Here is a 13,219-nt window from a genome sequence, read left to right on the forward strand (position 1 = left end):
TCATAATATTTTTTTTATTTCCGTTGAGACTAACAAATCATTCCTTCAATGTATAATTGTATATATTAATCTGTAACAATGGACCGACGTCCTACGAGCCTACGACAACAAACAGCAAACAATAATGTACAACAAATAATATTTTATATATCTTTCTTCCTGGTTTGGGTTAAGGATATATAATGAGACAAAAATTATCCAATGGTAAGCAAGAAAGAGTCTCGTTCACTGCACTATAATTGGCGTTTGCTGACCAGTCAGATACTTTGCATAAAAAGACACAAACTCTGTGTAAAAAGTTGGATTTCATTAGAAAGAGATTAGATATGTTCTCGAAGTTGACAGTATCTATATCTAACATGTCATATATCGATTTTTAGTATTATATTTCAAACCTGTCTGAGATCTCAATCACGACACACAAAAAAAGATACTGTGGGTTGGTTTGGGCTTCATTTTCTTGTTGTCATCTTCAGAATTTTGCTGTGCAGCTCAAGTTTAGTGTGTGTGCCCTTAATTGCTTGGTGGGTATGCTTCAAAGTTTACATCTTTATGATCTGTTGAGTTGTTCTTTAGATGGTTGAATTCATGGCTTGTTTATGAGATTTGGGTTTTCGAAAGTTGTGAAGTTGTGCTATGTTTTAGATTTAATGAATCTAGGTTGTTCATCTGAGTTTTGTAGCCTTTATTAATTGTGCATTTGGTGACTTTGAGGATTTGATGTCTCTTGTATGGCCTGGTTTTTCTTCAATTTTGGAGCTCCTGTTTTGCTCTGAATGTTGTTTTTTGATGAAGTTTTCTTTGGGAGATCAAGTGGTTGCCTCATTTTCCCAGTTTGAATTCTGGGTTTTATGCAAGGATACCTTGGTTTTAAATAGCTGGTACAATACTTGGTTTTGGTCTTAGCTTTACCGATTTGATTTTCTGGAAGTTGAAAAGTCTTAATGGCTTCATAACATTCAATTTTCTTCTGGTGATGTTGCTTGAAATTAAATGGGCGTTTGCAGGAATTCATTTAATTGGTGCTATTTACTGTTGGTTGGTAGCTAGAATGTCCTTGGATGTTTATGATCTTAAATCTATTTCTGCAAAATATTTTTTGTTTTTTCTTATTGTTACTGAAGATTTGATTGTTGTTGGTTTGTCGATTTCGCTGCCCAGTTTCCTGCCAGACCCAGCTCTGGTAATCAAACTTACCTGTCCTGGGTTCCCTTTTCTTTGAACATTTTCATTTTTGTTGTCTTTCTACCGGATCTGCATTTTCCAAGTAATTGCAGTATAATTTTCAAATGAATATACAAGTGTAAGCACTTAAAAGTATCAACTAGGAATCATCTACCTTTTTCCCTTGAATTTTTAACGTTCTGCTTACTAGTCTAACTCTATGCTAGGTTGGGAAAATACTATCTCTAATCTGAAGAATATGAGCTACACATTTCAGCCAGAAAATATAACTCACATCTATATGCATTGTGTGGTGCTATTGCTTTACAGGCTTTTGAAGTCCTTTTGACTACGATCTTTCTCCGGCTAGCTTTGAGGGATAAGAACTTCATAATTGAAGATATCTTCTCAGATTTTTTATTGAGACAAAAGAGAAACATGGTTCAGAAACTAGAAGCTATCAAGGGCGGTGGAGGATCCATCAGAGTTGGCACTACCGGAACAATCAGTGCTCTGATGACTAGGGAATTGGAATCAGTTAAATCTGTATCGCAGACACCAAGATCTCATCCTGTTTCAATTCCCTGTGGCACAACTTCTACTAAAAAACTACAACCAAGAAAATCATTAGATGGAGCAAGTACAAGTGGCAGCAGCAATAACATTAACCACAGAACTCATGAAATTCCCCGGAAAACAAAAAGCTATAATAAAGGTACCCATCGAATCCCAATGCTGGCCTCTGATAACGTTTCTTTGGATAGAACTCCTAATCAGCAGAAAAATGACAAGAAAAGATCTAATATTGTGGAAATTGTGGACATAAAATGTGGGCACCCAGAAAGAGCATGGGCTAGCCCTATAACTAATAAGCTCAAGAAACTTGGATTCTCAAAATTATCCGAGAGTACTATCTAAACTTGCAGCTTCTTCACATCAGACTTCAGGCTCCTGTAACTAACACTTGAAATCCCAATTGGCCGACTGTTTTCTGAGACTTCCACCATAGAACATATGCTCGGTAGCCTTTTACCTCTTCCCTTTTTCTTCTTTTGGGTTGTCAACGCAGACACAATAGTCGGTCTAGGATGGCTACTAGAGGAAGCAATATCTTCAACATGAGAGTGTGGCTTCTGTGAGCTACCTTGGCTGCTTACTTCAAGCCTGCTAAAGTACTCAATTTCTTTCATTATGAGGGATCCAACAGTGCCTCTGGTGCCGATTTCTACAGGAGTGTGTGCAGCCATTTTCTTTGGAACTTCTGCAGCAATGTTGCTGGATTTATACCTGTTTTGTCTAGTTTGGGTGAATGAGTCAAGAAAAGATAGTGGATGTGGATGAAGACTGGAGTGTTTTTGGGTCTAGTCTTGGTGGGGAAGTTGCTTTTTGAGTCTGAAGCACTAGTTGGACTGGAGTCTTATACACATGTTTTCACATGACTTCTTTACCTCATGTTCTTTATCCAAAGCTATATGGTGACATGGTCATTGTATTCATGTGTCTGCAGCTACAACAATTACATTTCTAACAAGAGTAGTGCTTCTTTATTATCATTTACTCATTTGTAAACGTTCGGTGCTGCACATTTAAGCTGCATTAAGAACACTGTTTACTCAGAAATTGATGGTCATTTATGTGAAATCTGAATTCCCATATTGATATCCTACCCAACTAATCTGAGATAAAAAGTAAACAAGGTACAAGAGTTAAAATGAAGGATGAGTAAATTCATGGTCTTTTTTAGTAAACCTTTTGTTAACTTTTCTTGTCTTGAATGGCAAGGGAAAGGAAGAAGGTGGGTGACCTTTGATGGAGCAACTTGTGAGCTTTTCAGGTATGGCCAAGGGCATGGCAGAAATTAATTAGAATCTTCTCAGTAGCGTTTCAAATATTTTGTGTTGTATGCTTATTTCTATTCACATGTGGTCAATTTTTTTATTAACGTGATATTAGTATATATATATATATATAAAGAAAATCCTTTGTGCATAACCAATGAAGAATGTGAAAAGATTAATTTTTTTTTTTTTCTGGTTTCTTACCAGCTTGGTAAGGAAAGAGTAAATGAAAATAAAGAACCACCTCCCAATATTAATGGTGGCCGTTAAATTTGTTCATGTCAATACTAATGAAAGCAGAAAAAACAGGTGAAATTTGTCGGGAAATAAGTTCCTCTCTTGACTTTTGGTGAAGGATTGGAACCTGTGGCAGAAGCAAGATTTTGTGATCCTATTCATCTTTTATGACTGTAAACAACCAGTATTTAAGTTTAAATAGTATCAACTTGGTTGGATTAAGGATTTAATAATTGGTATCATAGTGGTCTCGTTATATGATGTAATAGAGTGTGACAACTTCACAAGGACACGAGGACGGGAGACCTATAAGGTAGATGTTATTGTGATGGCTTGAGGCGGTGACGTTTTATGATTAAATAAAGCGACATTGTTTTGAGCAGTTGGGGGAGTTGATTATGACCGTTGATTGACTGAAGATCCAACTGTTGGAATGAGTCCCTTGGTCAACCATATAAAAGCAAACCTACAAGGCAGATTAAGGAACACAACATTTGATATCTCTCTCTTCTTCATCGAGCAAAATTAAGGTCTATTAGGGTTTACGAATTTTGTGGACTGAATCTTGTAACTGGTGATTGAGTGGCTGGTTTCAAACGTATTTGCATACATAGATCATTAGGGATTCTAAGGATAGGGTCTGTGGAGTGAGTTACAGATTCTAGAAAAGGATTGAGGAGTTTGATACACTGTGTAATCTGAATCAAGTTCTTGATAAATTTTAATACAGCGAGCTCGCTTGTTTCCCAAGCTCAATGTGAACGTAGTTTGCTCGAACTGAGCAAGTGAATAACAATAAATCTTGGCGTTCTTTTGTGTGTGTTGGATCTGTTTGGTTTTTGAATTTATCGTCTGTTTTTGGTTTAATTAAAACATGAGATACAACAATACAGAATATATCATATCTCACCTCGCTATCGAAAGAAGCTCAATAAATACTTTTTTTTTTTTTTTTTTTATGAAAAATGCTTGCATGAAACTGAAAAACATATGGGTTTGATAATATTATTGGGTTTTGCTTAACTTTTAATTGTGAGATATTTTTAAGAAAATGATTAGAAACTCGCACAACCCATTGATAATATCAACCATAAAAATTGACAAGTATATAAATCTAACGAGTAAGGCTATGAGTGTAACTAAACTTGGGCCTGAATCATAATGAATCAACGGTCCAGATCATTCTTCTCAGAAGCCTTTGGAAATATCAGACACACCAGATTATTTCTTTCTCTAACATTCAACTAAACACACGTGTAGATAGAAACCGAAGTGATAAAGCCAGCTTCAAAAGAATCGTGGTTTAACAGATAAAAATCAAGAGTTATGGCTTCAATCTCATGCACTGTAACTCACCTACCCTTTACTTCTAAACCTTTGAATTCTCAATCTTCTTTCCCAAAATTCAGTTCCCAGTTTCTGGGTACCAAAAACAATCTCAAATGGTTTAGACCCCTCAAAATGGGACCCTCCAATGGGTCCAGAGCTCAGTGCTGGTTTAAGTTTGGCAAGAATGGTGTTGATGCTGAAGGTGCTGGCGTTTATGGAAGCCAGTCACGTGATGACTTTGATAGAGATGATGTTGAGCAGGTTCAGTCTCTTTTATTAAACATGCATGTATATCTTTATCTGTAAATGTACTTACTCTTTTGGCTTGGTTTATGTTCTTATGTGTATTTTTGGATAAGGGTGTGTTGAAATCAAGATAGTTGTTGTAGGTAGTAATTATTTAATTTGATTTGAGAAAAAGAATAGGGGGTTTTGGAATGGTTTTACTTGTGTTGATCTAAATTTCTGGTAATCGTATTTATGGCTTGCTTTTATTGTTTTTTACTAGAAATCTGGTATTTGAACTACGGAGTTTATGTTCTAATGGCGATAGAAGTTGGATTTGGTTTGGAATTAAGGGATTGGTTTAAGTTATGAGTGAAGCTAATCCCTATTAGTATCCCAAATTTTTCATCCAAGTGACATTCCTACTGTCACTTGGATGAAAAATTTGGGACATACTTTGTGGTGTGTACATTAAGTTAAAAGTTTAGCACAATAACAGCTTATTGGAAACATACATAAATTGTGTAGAAGCCAGAGAAATGTAGCAGAACAGGTGTGAGCAAATCCGGGTAACTTGCCTGAATGAGCTTAGTTAGAATTCTTTTAACAAGAAAATCATTAGATGGAGCAAGTACAATGGCAGCAGCAATAACATTAACCACAGAACTCATGAAATTCCCCGGAAAACAAAAAGCTATAAAAAGGTACCCATCGAATCCCAATACTGGCTCTGAAACGTTCTTTGGATAGAACCCTAATCAGCAGAAAATGACAAGAAAAGATCTAATATTGTGGAAATTGTGGACATAAAATGTGGGCACCCAGAAAGAGCATGGGCTACCTATAACTAATAAGCTCAAGAAACTTGGATTCTCAAAATTATCCGAGAGTACTATCTAAACTTGCAGCTTCTCACATCAGACTTCAGGCTCCTGTAACTAACACTTGAAACCAATTGGCCGACTGTTTTCTGAGACTTCCACCATAGAACATATGCTCGGTAGCCTTTTACTCTTCCCTTTTTCTTCTTTTGGGTTGTCAACGCAGACAATAGTCGGTCTAGGAGGCTACTAGAGGAAGCAATATCTCAACATGAGGTAGGCCTGTGATGCTACCTTGGCTGCTTACTTCAAGCCTGCTAAAGTACAATTTCTTTCATTATGAGGGATCCAACAGTGCTCTGGTGCGATTTCTACAGGAGTGTGTGCAGCCATTTTCTTGGAACTTCTGCAGCAATGTTGCTGGATTTATACCTGTTTTGTCTAGTTTGGGTGAATGAGTCAAGAAAAGATAGTGGATGTGGATGAAGACTGGAGTGTTTGGGTCTAGTCTTGGTGGGGAAGTTTGCTTTTGAGTCTGAAGCACTAGTTTGGACTGGAGTCTTATACACATGTTTTCACATGACTTCTTTACCTCATGTTCTTTATCCAAAGCTATATGGTGACATGGTCATTGTATTCATGTGTCTGCAGCTACAACAATTACATTTTAACAAGAGTAGTGCTTCTTTATTATCATTTACTCATTTGTAAACGTTCGGTGCGACATTTAAGCTGCATTAGAACACTGTTTACTCAGAAATTGATGGCATTTATGTGAAATCTGAATTCCATATTGATATCCTACCCAACTAATCTGAGATAAAAAGTAAACAAGGTACAGAAGTTAAAATGAAGGACGAGTAAATTCATGGTCTTTTTTAGTAAACCTTTTATTTAACTGTTCTTGTCTTGAATGGTAAGGGAAAGGAAGAAGGTGGGTGACCTTTGATGGAGCAACTTGAGAGCTTTCAGGTATGGCCAAGGGCATGGCAGAAATTAATTAGAATCTTCTCAGTAGCGTTTCAATATTTTGTGTTGTATGCTTATTTCTATTCACATGTGGTCAATTTTTTATTAACGTGATATTAGTATATATATATATATATAAAGAAAATCCTTTGTGCATAACCAATGAAGAATGTGAAAGATTAATTTTTTTTTTTCTGGTTTTTACCAGCTTGGTAAGGAAAGAGTAAATGAAAATAAAAACCACCTCACAATATTAATGGGTGGCTGTTAAATTTGTTCATGTAATCAAATGAAAGCAGAAAATACAGGTGAAATTGTCAGGAAATAAGTTCCTCTCTTGACTTTTGGTGAAGGACTGGAACCTGTGGCAGAAGCAAGATTTTGTGATCCTATTCATCTTATGATAGTAAACAGCCAGTCTTTAAGTTTGAATAATATCAACTTGGTTGGATTAGAGATTTAACAATTGGTATCATAGTGGTCTCGTTATTGATGTAACTCTGTTTAAAAACCGGACCAGACTGGTCGGTTGGACCGGGAACTGGCAGTTCTCTGGTCTGGTTTAAGTCTTAGGGGGGTTTTTGAAATATTTTAAAATTATGAGTATTTTTATAAGGGTATTTGGAGAATATCAAAAGCTTAGGGATTAATTGGTAATTTTATTAGGGCATTTTTGGAATAAATAAATATTTGGGGACCAATTTGATTTTTTAAGAGAATTTTTGTAATATATTAAAATTTAAGGGGTTAATATGTAATTTTTTAAAATTAAATATTGCTGACGTCATCGATCTAACCGGTCGATCCAACCAAACCATGATCCGGACAACAAAACGGTTTACCCTCATGTCCGAGTTTTAAAATAATGGATGTAATAGAGTATGACGACCTCACGAGGAAGGTAGAGAGTGTGTCATATCCCACTTCGCATCGAAAGAAGCTAAAAAATACCCTTTTTTTTATGAAAAATGCTTGCAGACTAAAAAACATATGGGTTTGATAATATTATGGGTTTTGCTTAAATTTAATTGTGAGAATTTTTTAAGAATAATAATAATATTTGAAACTCGCACAACCTTTTATAATGTCACCATAAAATTTGACGAGTAAATAAATCTAAAAATTACACTTTCTATTACTTAAACTCTTATTAAAGAGCATATCTATAAAAATATGAGTTAACAGAGTTTTTCTCTTTTAAATATAAATTAAAAAATAAGTTTGATTAATAAACTACGAGTCTATATCTGAAGAGTTAAATTTCACTCTTTATTTAATTTTAATTAATAAACTACAAGTTTGTATGCATTTTACTTTTTAATTCTCTTTCCCATTAAATCTTTTCTTAAAATAAAATATATCTTCATTAAATTTCAAAAGTCTATTGGTTTGAATAAAAATTTGCTATTTATATTGAAAATTAATGAAGATACTCTTATTTATTGAAATGTGTTCTTTAAAATAAAAAGTACTATTGAAGATGCTTTAAAGAATATCCATAGAAAATTAGAAACAGAGTCCAACAGACTCTTTATTCTTTAAATATAAATAAAAAAGTGAGTTTGATTCTACATTTAGAGGTCAAATTTATTTTTATCCTAATTTTAAATAATAATTAAAATTTTTATGAATTTATTTATAATTTATCTCTCTATTAAGTTTCTTTCTTGAAAATATTCTCTCATAAAATTTAGATAATCTATTAGATTTGAATAAAAAAATTGTTCTTTACATTAAAAATAATAAAGAAACTTTTATTTACATGAAAGATACTCTCCAAAATAAAGAGATCATTGAAGATACTTAAAGCACCTCTAATGGTACCTTTATTTGAGAGAGTATCTTTCACATAAATAAAAAAAATTTCATGATTTTTAAATATAATGAACAAAATTTTATCAAATCCAATGCTTTTAAATTTTAGGAGAGAATATAAGTTTTTTCAAGAAAGAAGCTTAATAGGAGAGATAAATCATAAATAAAGTGTATAAAACTTATAATTTATTTTAAAATTAAGTAGAGAATGGAATTTTACTTTCTAAATGTAGAGAGTCAAACTCATTCTTAATTTATTTTAAAGAATAAAGAGCCTGTTAGACTCTTATTTCTATTAATAAACTTTTTATAATAAAGAGTTTGGGTTATATAAAGAGTCTTTTGGAGATACTAGTAAAAGCAACTTTATTTTTAAATCATGAATCTGATTGACTAACAATGGTTTTTGAAACCTCGTGTAATAAATTGAAATTTTATTTAATTTCTTCCAAATTTTATAATTTTTTAAAATTATTAATTATTAAAAAAAATACTTGAAACAAAAAATTCTAAACATCCACTAAGATTTGTTAAAGATCCTTTTTATATATAAGATTTGATAAAGGAGTTAGTATAATAAATGAAAAGTTGTATTTCAGCTACTGCTGTCCAAGTTGGGTGTACTTAGAAAGTACCTCCAATTTGGCCCAATCCGGCCCACCTGTGATTCAGAGCCCAAATATCCAAGCCCAAAGATAATAATAGAGTAATAGGAAGTACCGAAGTATGACAACTTATTAATGTCAATCACATGAAAAATGAAAACATAATATTGTTGCTCCATTTATCATATATTAATAGGGGAGGATTATTTGCAATATTCTGTATCAAATTTAGAAAAAGAAAGTTATATATTTTGAGATATTAGAGTAACTAATCGTAAAGTTAAGACCAGGACGATGGATTGAATTGAAACTATGCTTAGTCCTTTTGATTCGTCTTTACCTATTATTAGTAAACTATCCATGGGTGGGTGTTGTAAAATTATCTTACAAAATTGATAATAAAAAGATTCATCAATATTACAATTGTAATTATCTTTCAATACATTAAATTTATTTTATTTTAATTTGATATTATTTTATGATAATTCATAATTTTTTTTTTTTCTTTCTGTTGAGACTAATAAATCATTCCTTCAATGTATATATTAATCTGTAACAATGGACCGACGTCCTACGAGCCTACGACAACAAACAGCAAACAATAATGTACAACAAATAATATTTTATATATCTTTCTTCCTGGTTTGGGTTAAGGATATATAATGAGACAAAAATTATCCAATGGTAAGCAAGAAAGAGTCTCGTTCACTGCACTATAATTGGCGTTTGCTGACCAGTCAGATACTTTGCATAAAAAGACACAAACTCTGTGTAAAAAGTTGGATTTCATTAGAAAGGGATTAGATATGTTCTCGAAGTTGACAGTATCTATATCTAACATGTCATATATCGATTTTTAGTATTATATTTCAAACCTGTCTGAGATCTCAATCACGACACACAAAAAAAGATACTGTGGGTTGGTTTGGGCTTCATTTTCTTGTTGTCATCTTCAGAATTTTGCTGTGCAGCTCAAGTTTAGTGTGTGTGCCCTTAATTGCTTGGTGGGTATGCTTCAAAGTTTACATCTTTATGATCTGTTGAGTTGTTCTTTAGATGGTTGAATTCATGGCTTGTTTATGAGATTTGGGTTTTCGAAAGTTGTGAAGTTGTGCTATGTTTTAGATTTAATGAATCTAGGTTGTTCATCTGAGTTTTGTAGCCTTTATTAATTGTGCATTTGGTGACTTTGAGGATTTGATGTCTCTTGTATGGCCTGGTTTTTCTTCAATTTTGGAGCTCCTGTTTTGCTCTGAATGTTGTTTTTTGATGAAGTTTTCTTTGGGAGATCAAGTGGTTGCCTCATTTTCCCAGTTTGAATTCTGGGTTTTATGCAAGGATACCTTGGTTTTAAATAGCTGGTACAATACTTGGTTTTGGTCTTAGCTTTACCGATTTGATTTTCTGGAAGTTGAAAAGTCTTAATGGCTTCATAACATTCAATTTTCTTCTGGTGATGTTGCTTGAAATTAAATGGGCGTTTGCAGGAATTCATTTAATTGGTGCTATTTACTGTTGGTTGGTAGCTAGAATGTCCTTGGATGTTTATGATCTTAAATCTATTTCTGCAAAATATTTTTTGTTTTTTCTTATTGTTACTGAAGATTTGATTGTTGTTGGTTTGTCGATTTCGCTGCCCAGTTTCCTGCCAGACCCAGCTCTGGTAATCAAACTTACCTGTCCTGGGTTCCCTTTTCTTTGAACATTTTCATTTTTGTTGTCTTTCTACCGGATCTGCATTTTCCAAGTAATTGCAGTATAATTTTCAAATGAATATACAAGTGTAAGCACTTAAAAGTATCAACTAGGAATCATCTACCTTTTTCCCTTGAATTTTTAACGTTCTGCTTACTAGTCTAACTCTATGCTAGGTTGGGAAAATACTATCTCTAATCTGAAGAATATGAGCTACACATTTCAGCCAGAAAATATAACTCACATCTATATGCATTGTGTGGTGCTATTGCTTTACAGGCTTTTGAAGTCCTTTTGACTACGATCTTTCTCCGGCTAGCTTTGAGGGATAAGAACTTCATAATTGAAGATATCTTCTCAGATTTTTTATTGAGACAAAAGAGAAACATGGTTCAGAAACTAGAAGCTATCAAGGGCGGTGGAGGATCCATCAGAGTTGGCACTACCGGAACAATCAGTGCTCTGATGACTAGGGAATTGGAATCAGTTAAATCTGTATCGCAGACACCAAGATCTCATCCTGTTTCAATTCCCTGTGGCACAACTTCTACTAAAAAACTACAACCAAGAAAATCATTAGATGGAGCAAGTACAAGTGGCAGCAGCAATAACATTAACCACAGAACTCATGAAATTCCCCGGAAAACAAAAAGCTATAATAAAGGTACCCATCGAATCCCAATGCTGGCCTCTGATAACGTTTCTTTGGATAGAACTCCTAATCAGCAGAAAAATGACAAGAAAAGATCTAATATTGTGGAAATTGTGGACATAAAATGTGGGCACCCAGAAAGAGCATGGGCTAGCCCTATAACTAATAAGCTCAAGAAACTTGGATTCTCAAAATTATCCGAGAGTACTATCTAAACTTGCAGCTTCTTCACATCAGACTTCAGGCTCCTGTAACTAACACTTGAAATCCCAATTGGCCGACTGTTTTCTGAGACTTCCACCATAGAACATATGCTCGGTAGCCTTTTACCTCTTCCCTTTTTCTTCTTTTGGGTTGTCAACGCAGACACAATAGTCGGTCTAGGATGGCTACTAGAGGAAGCAATATCTTCAACATGAGAGTGTGGCTTCTGTGAGCTACCTTGGCTGCTTACTTCAAGCCTGCTAAAGTACTCAATTTCTTTCATTATGAGGGATCCAACAGTGCCTCTGGTGCCGATTTCTACAGGAGTGTGTGCAGCCATTTTCTTTGGAACTTCTGCAGCAATGTTGCTGGATTTATACCTGTTTTGTCTAGTTTGGGTGAATGAGTCAAGAAAAGATAGTGGATGTGGATGAAGACTGGAGTGTTTTTGGGTCTAGTCTTGGTGGGGAAGTTGCTTTTTGAGTCTGAAGCACTAGTTGGACTGGAGTCTTATACACATGTTTTCACATGACTTCTTTACCTCATGTTCTTTATCCAAAGCTATATGGTGACATGGTCATTGTATTCATGTGTCTGCAGCTACAACAATTACATTTCTAACAAGAGTAGTGCTTCTTTATTATCATTTACTCATTTGTAAACGTTCGGTGCTGCACATTTAAGCTGCATTAAGAACACTGTTTACTCAGAAATTGATGGTCATTTATGTGAAATCTGAATTCCCATATTGATATCCTACCCAACTAATCTGAGATAAAAAGTAAACAAGGTACAAGAGTTAAAATGAAGGATGAGTAAATTCATGGTCTTTTTTAGTAAACCTTTTGTTAACTTTTCTTGTCTTGAATGGCAAGGGAAAGGAAGAAGGTGGGTGACCTTTGATGGAGCAACTTGTGAGCTTTTCAGGTATGGCCAAGGGCATGGCAGAAATTAATTAGAATCTTCTCAGTAGCGTTTCAAATATTTTGTGTTGTATGCTTATTTCTATTCACATGTGGTCAATTTTTTTATTAACGTGATATTAGTATATATATATATATATAAAGAAAATCCTTTGTGCATAACCAATGAAGAATGTGAAAAGATTAATTTTTTTTTTTTTCTGGTTTCTTACCAGCTTGGTAAGGAAAGAGTAAATGAAAATAAAGAACCACCTCCCAATATTAATGGTGGCTGTTAAATTTGTTCATGTCAATACCAATGAAAGCAGAAAATACAGGTGAAATTTGTCAGGAAATAAGTTCCTCTCTTGACTTTTGGTGAAGGACTGGAACCTGTGGCAGAAGCAAGATTTTGTGATCCTATTCATCTTTTATGGAAGTAAACAGCCAGTCTTTAAGTTTGAATAATATCAACTTGGTTGGATTAGAGATTTAACAATTGGTATCATAGTGGTCTCGTTATATGATGTAATCTCTGTTTTAAAAACCGGACCAGACTGGTCGGTTGGACCGGGAACTGGCAGCTTCTCTGGTCTGGTTTAAGTCTTAGGGGGGTTTTTGAAATATTTTAAAATTATGAGTATATTTTTATAAGGGTATTTTGGAGATATATCAAAAGCTTAGGGATTAATTGGTAATTTTATTAGGGCATTTTTGGAATAAATAAATATTTTGGGGACCAATTTGATTTTTTTAAGAGAAT

At 34.0% G+C, this 13,219-nt stretch overlaps 2 protein-coding genes across 2 annotated transcripts; both read left to right on the forward strand.

The window, feature by feature from the left end:
* The first annotated feature begins 278 nt into the window (after nucleotides 1-278).
* LOC116110471 lies at nucleotides 279-3,063 on the forward strand. Its single transcript, XM_031396686.1, has 2 exons — nucleotides 279-524; nucleotides 1,495-3,063. The coding sequence occupies exon 2, from the start codon at nucleotides 1,603-1,605 to the stop codon at nucleotides 2,080-2,082; it is 480 nt and encodes a 159-aa protein (XP_031252546.1). The 5' UTR covers nucleotides 279-524; nucleotides 1,495-1,602; the 3' UTR covers nucleotides 2,083-3,063.
* Nucleotides 3,064-9,808: 6,745 nt separating this feature from the next.
* On the forward strand, nucleotides 9,809-12,547 carry LOC116110473. Its single transcript, XM_031396689.1, has 2 exons — nucleotides 9,809-10,007; nucleotides 10,978-12,547. Exon 2 carries the CDS (start codon nucleotides 11,086-11,088, stop codon nucleotides 11,563-11,565), a length of 480 nt encoding a protein of 159 aa, XP_031252549.1. The 5' UTR covers nucleotides 9,809-10,007; nucleotides 10,978-11,085; the 3' UTR covers nucleotides 11,566-12,547.
* The last annotated feature ends 672 nt before the right edge of the window (nucleotides 12,548-13,219 follow it).

The sequence above is a fragment of the Pistacia vera genome, unplaced genomic scaffold (genome assembly GCF_008641045.1).
Source record: "Pistacia vera cultivar Batoury unplaced genomic scaffold, PisVer_v2 Contig603, whole genome shotgun sequence".
Lineage (NCBI taxonomy): Eukaryota > Viridiplantae > Streptophyta > Magnoliopsida > Sapindales > Anacardiaceae > Pistacia > Pistacia vera.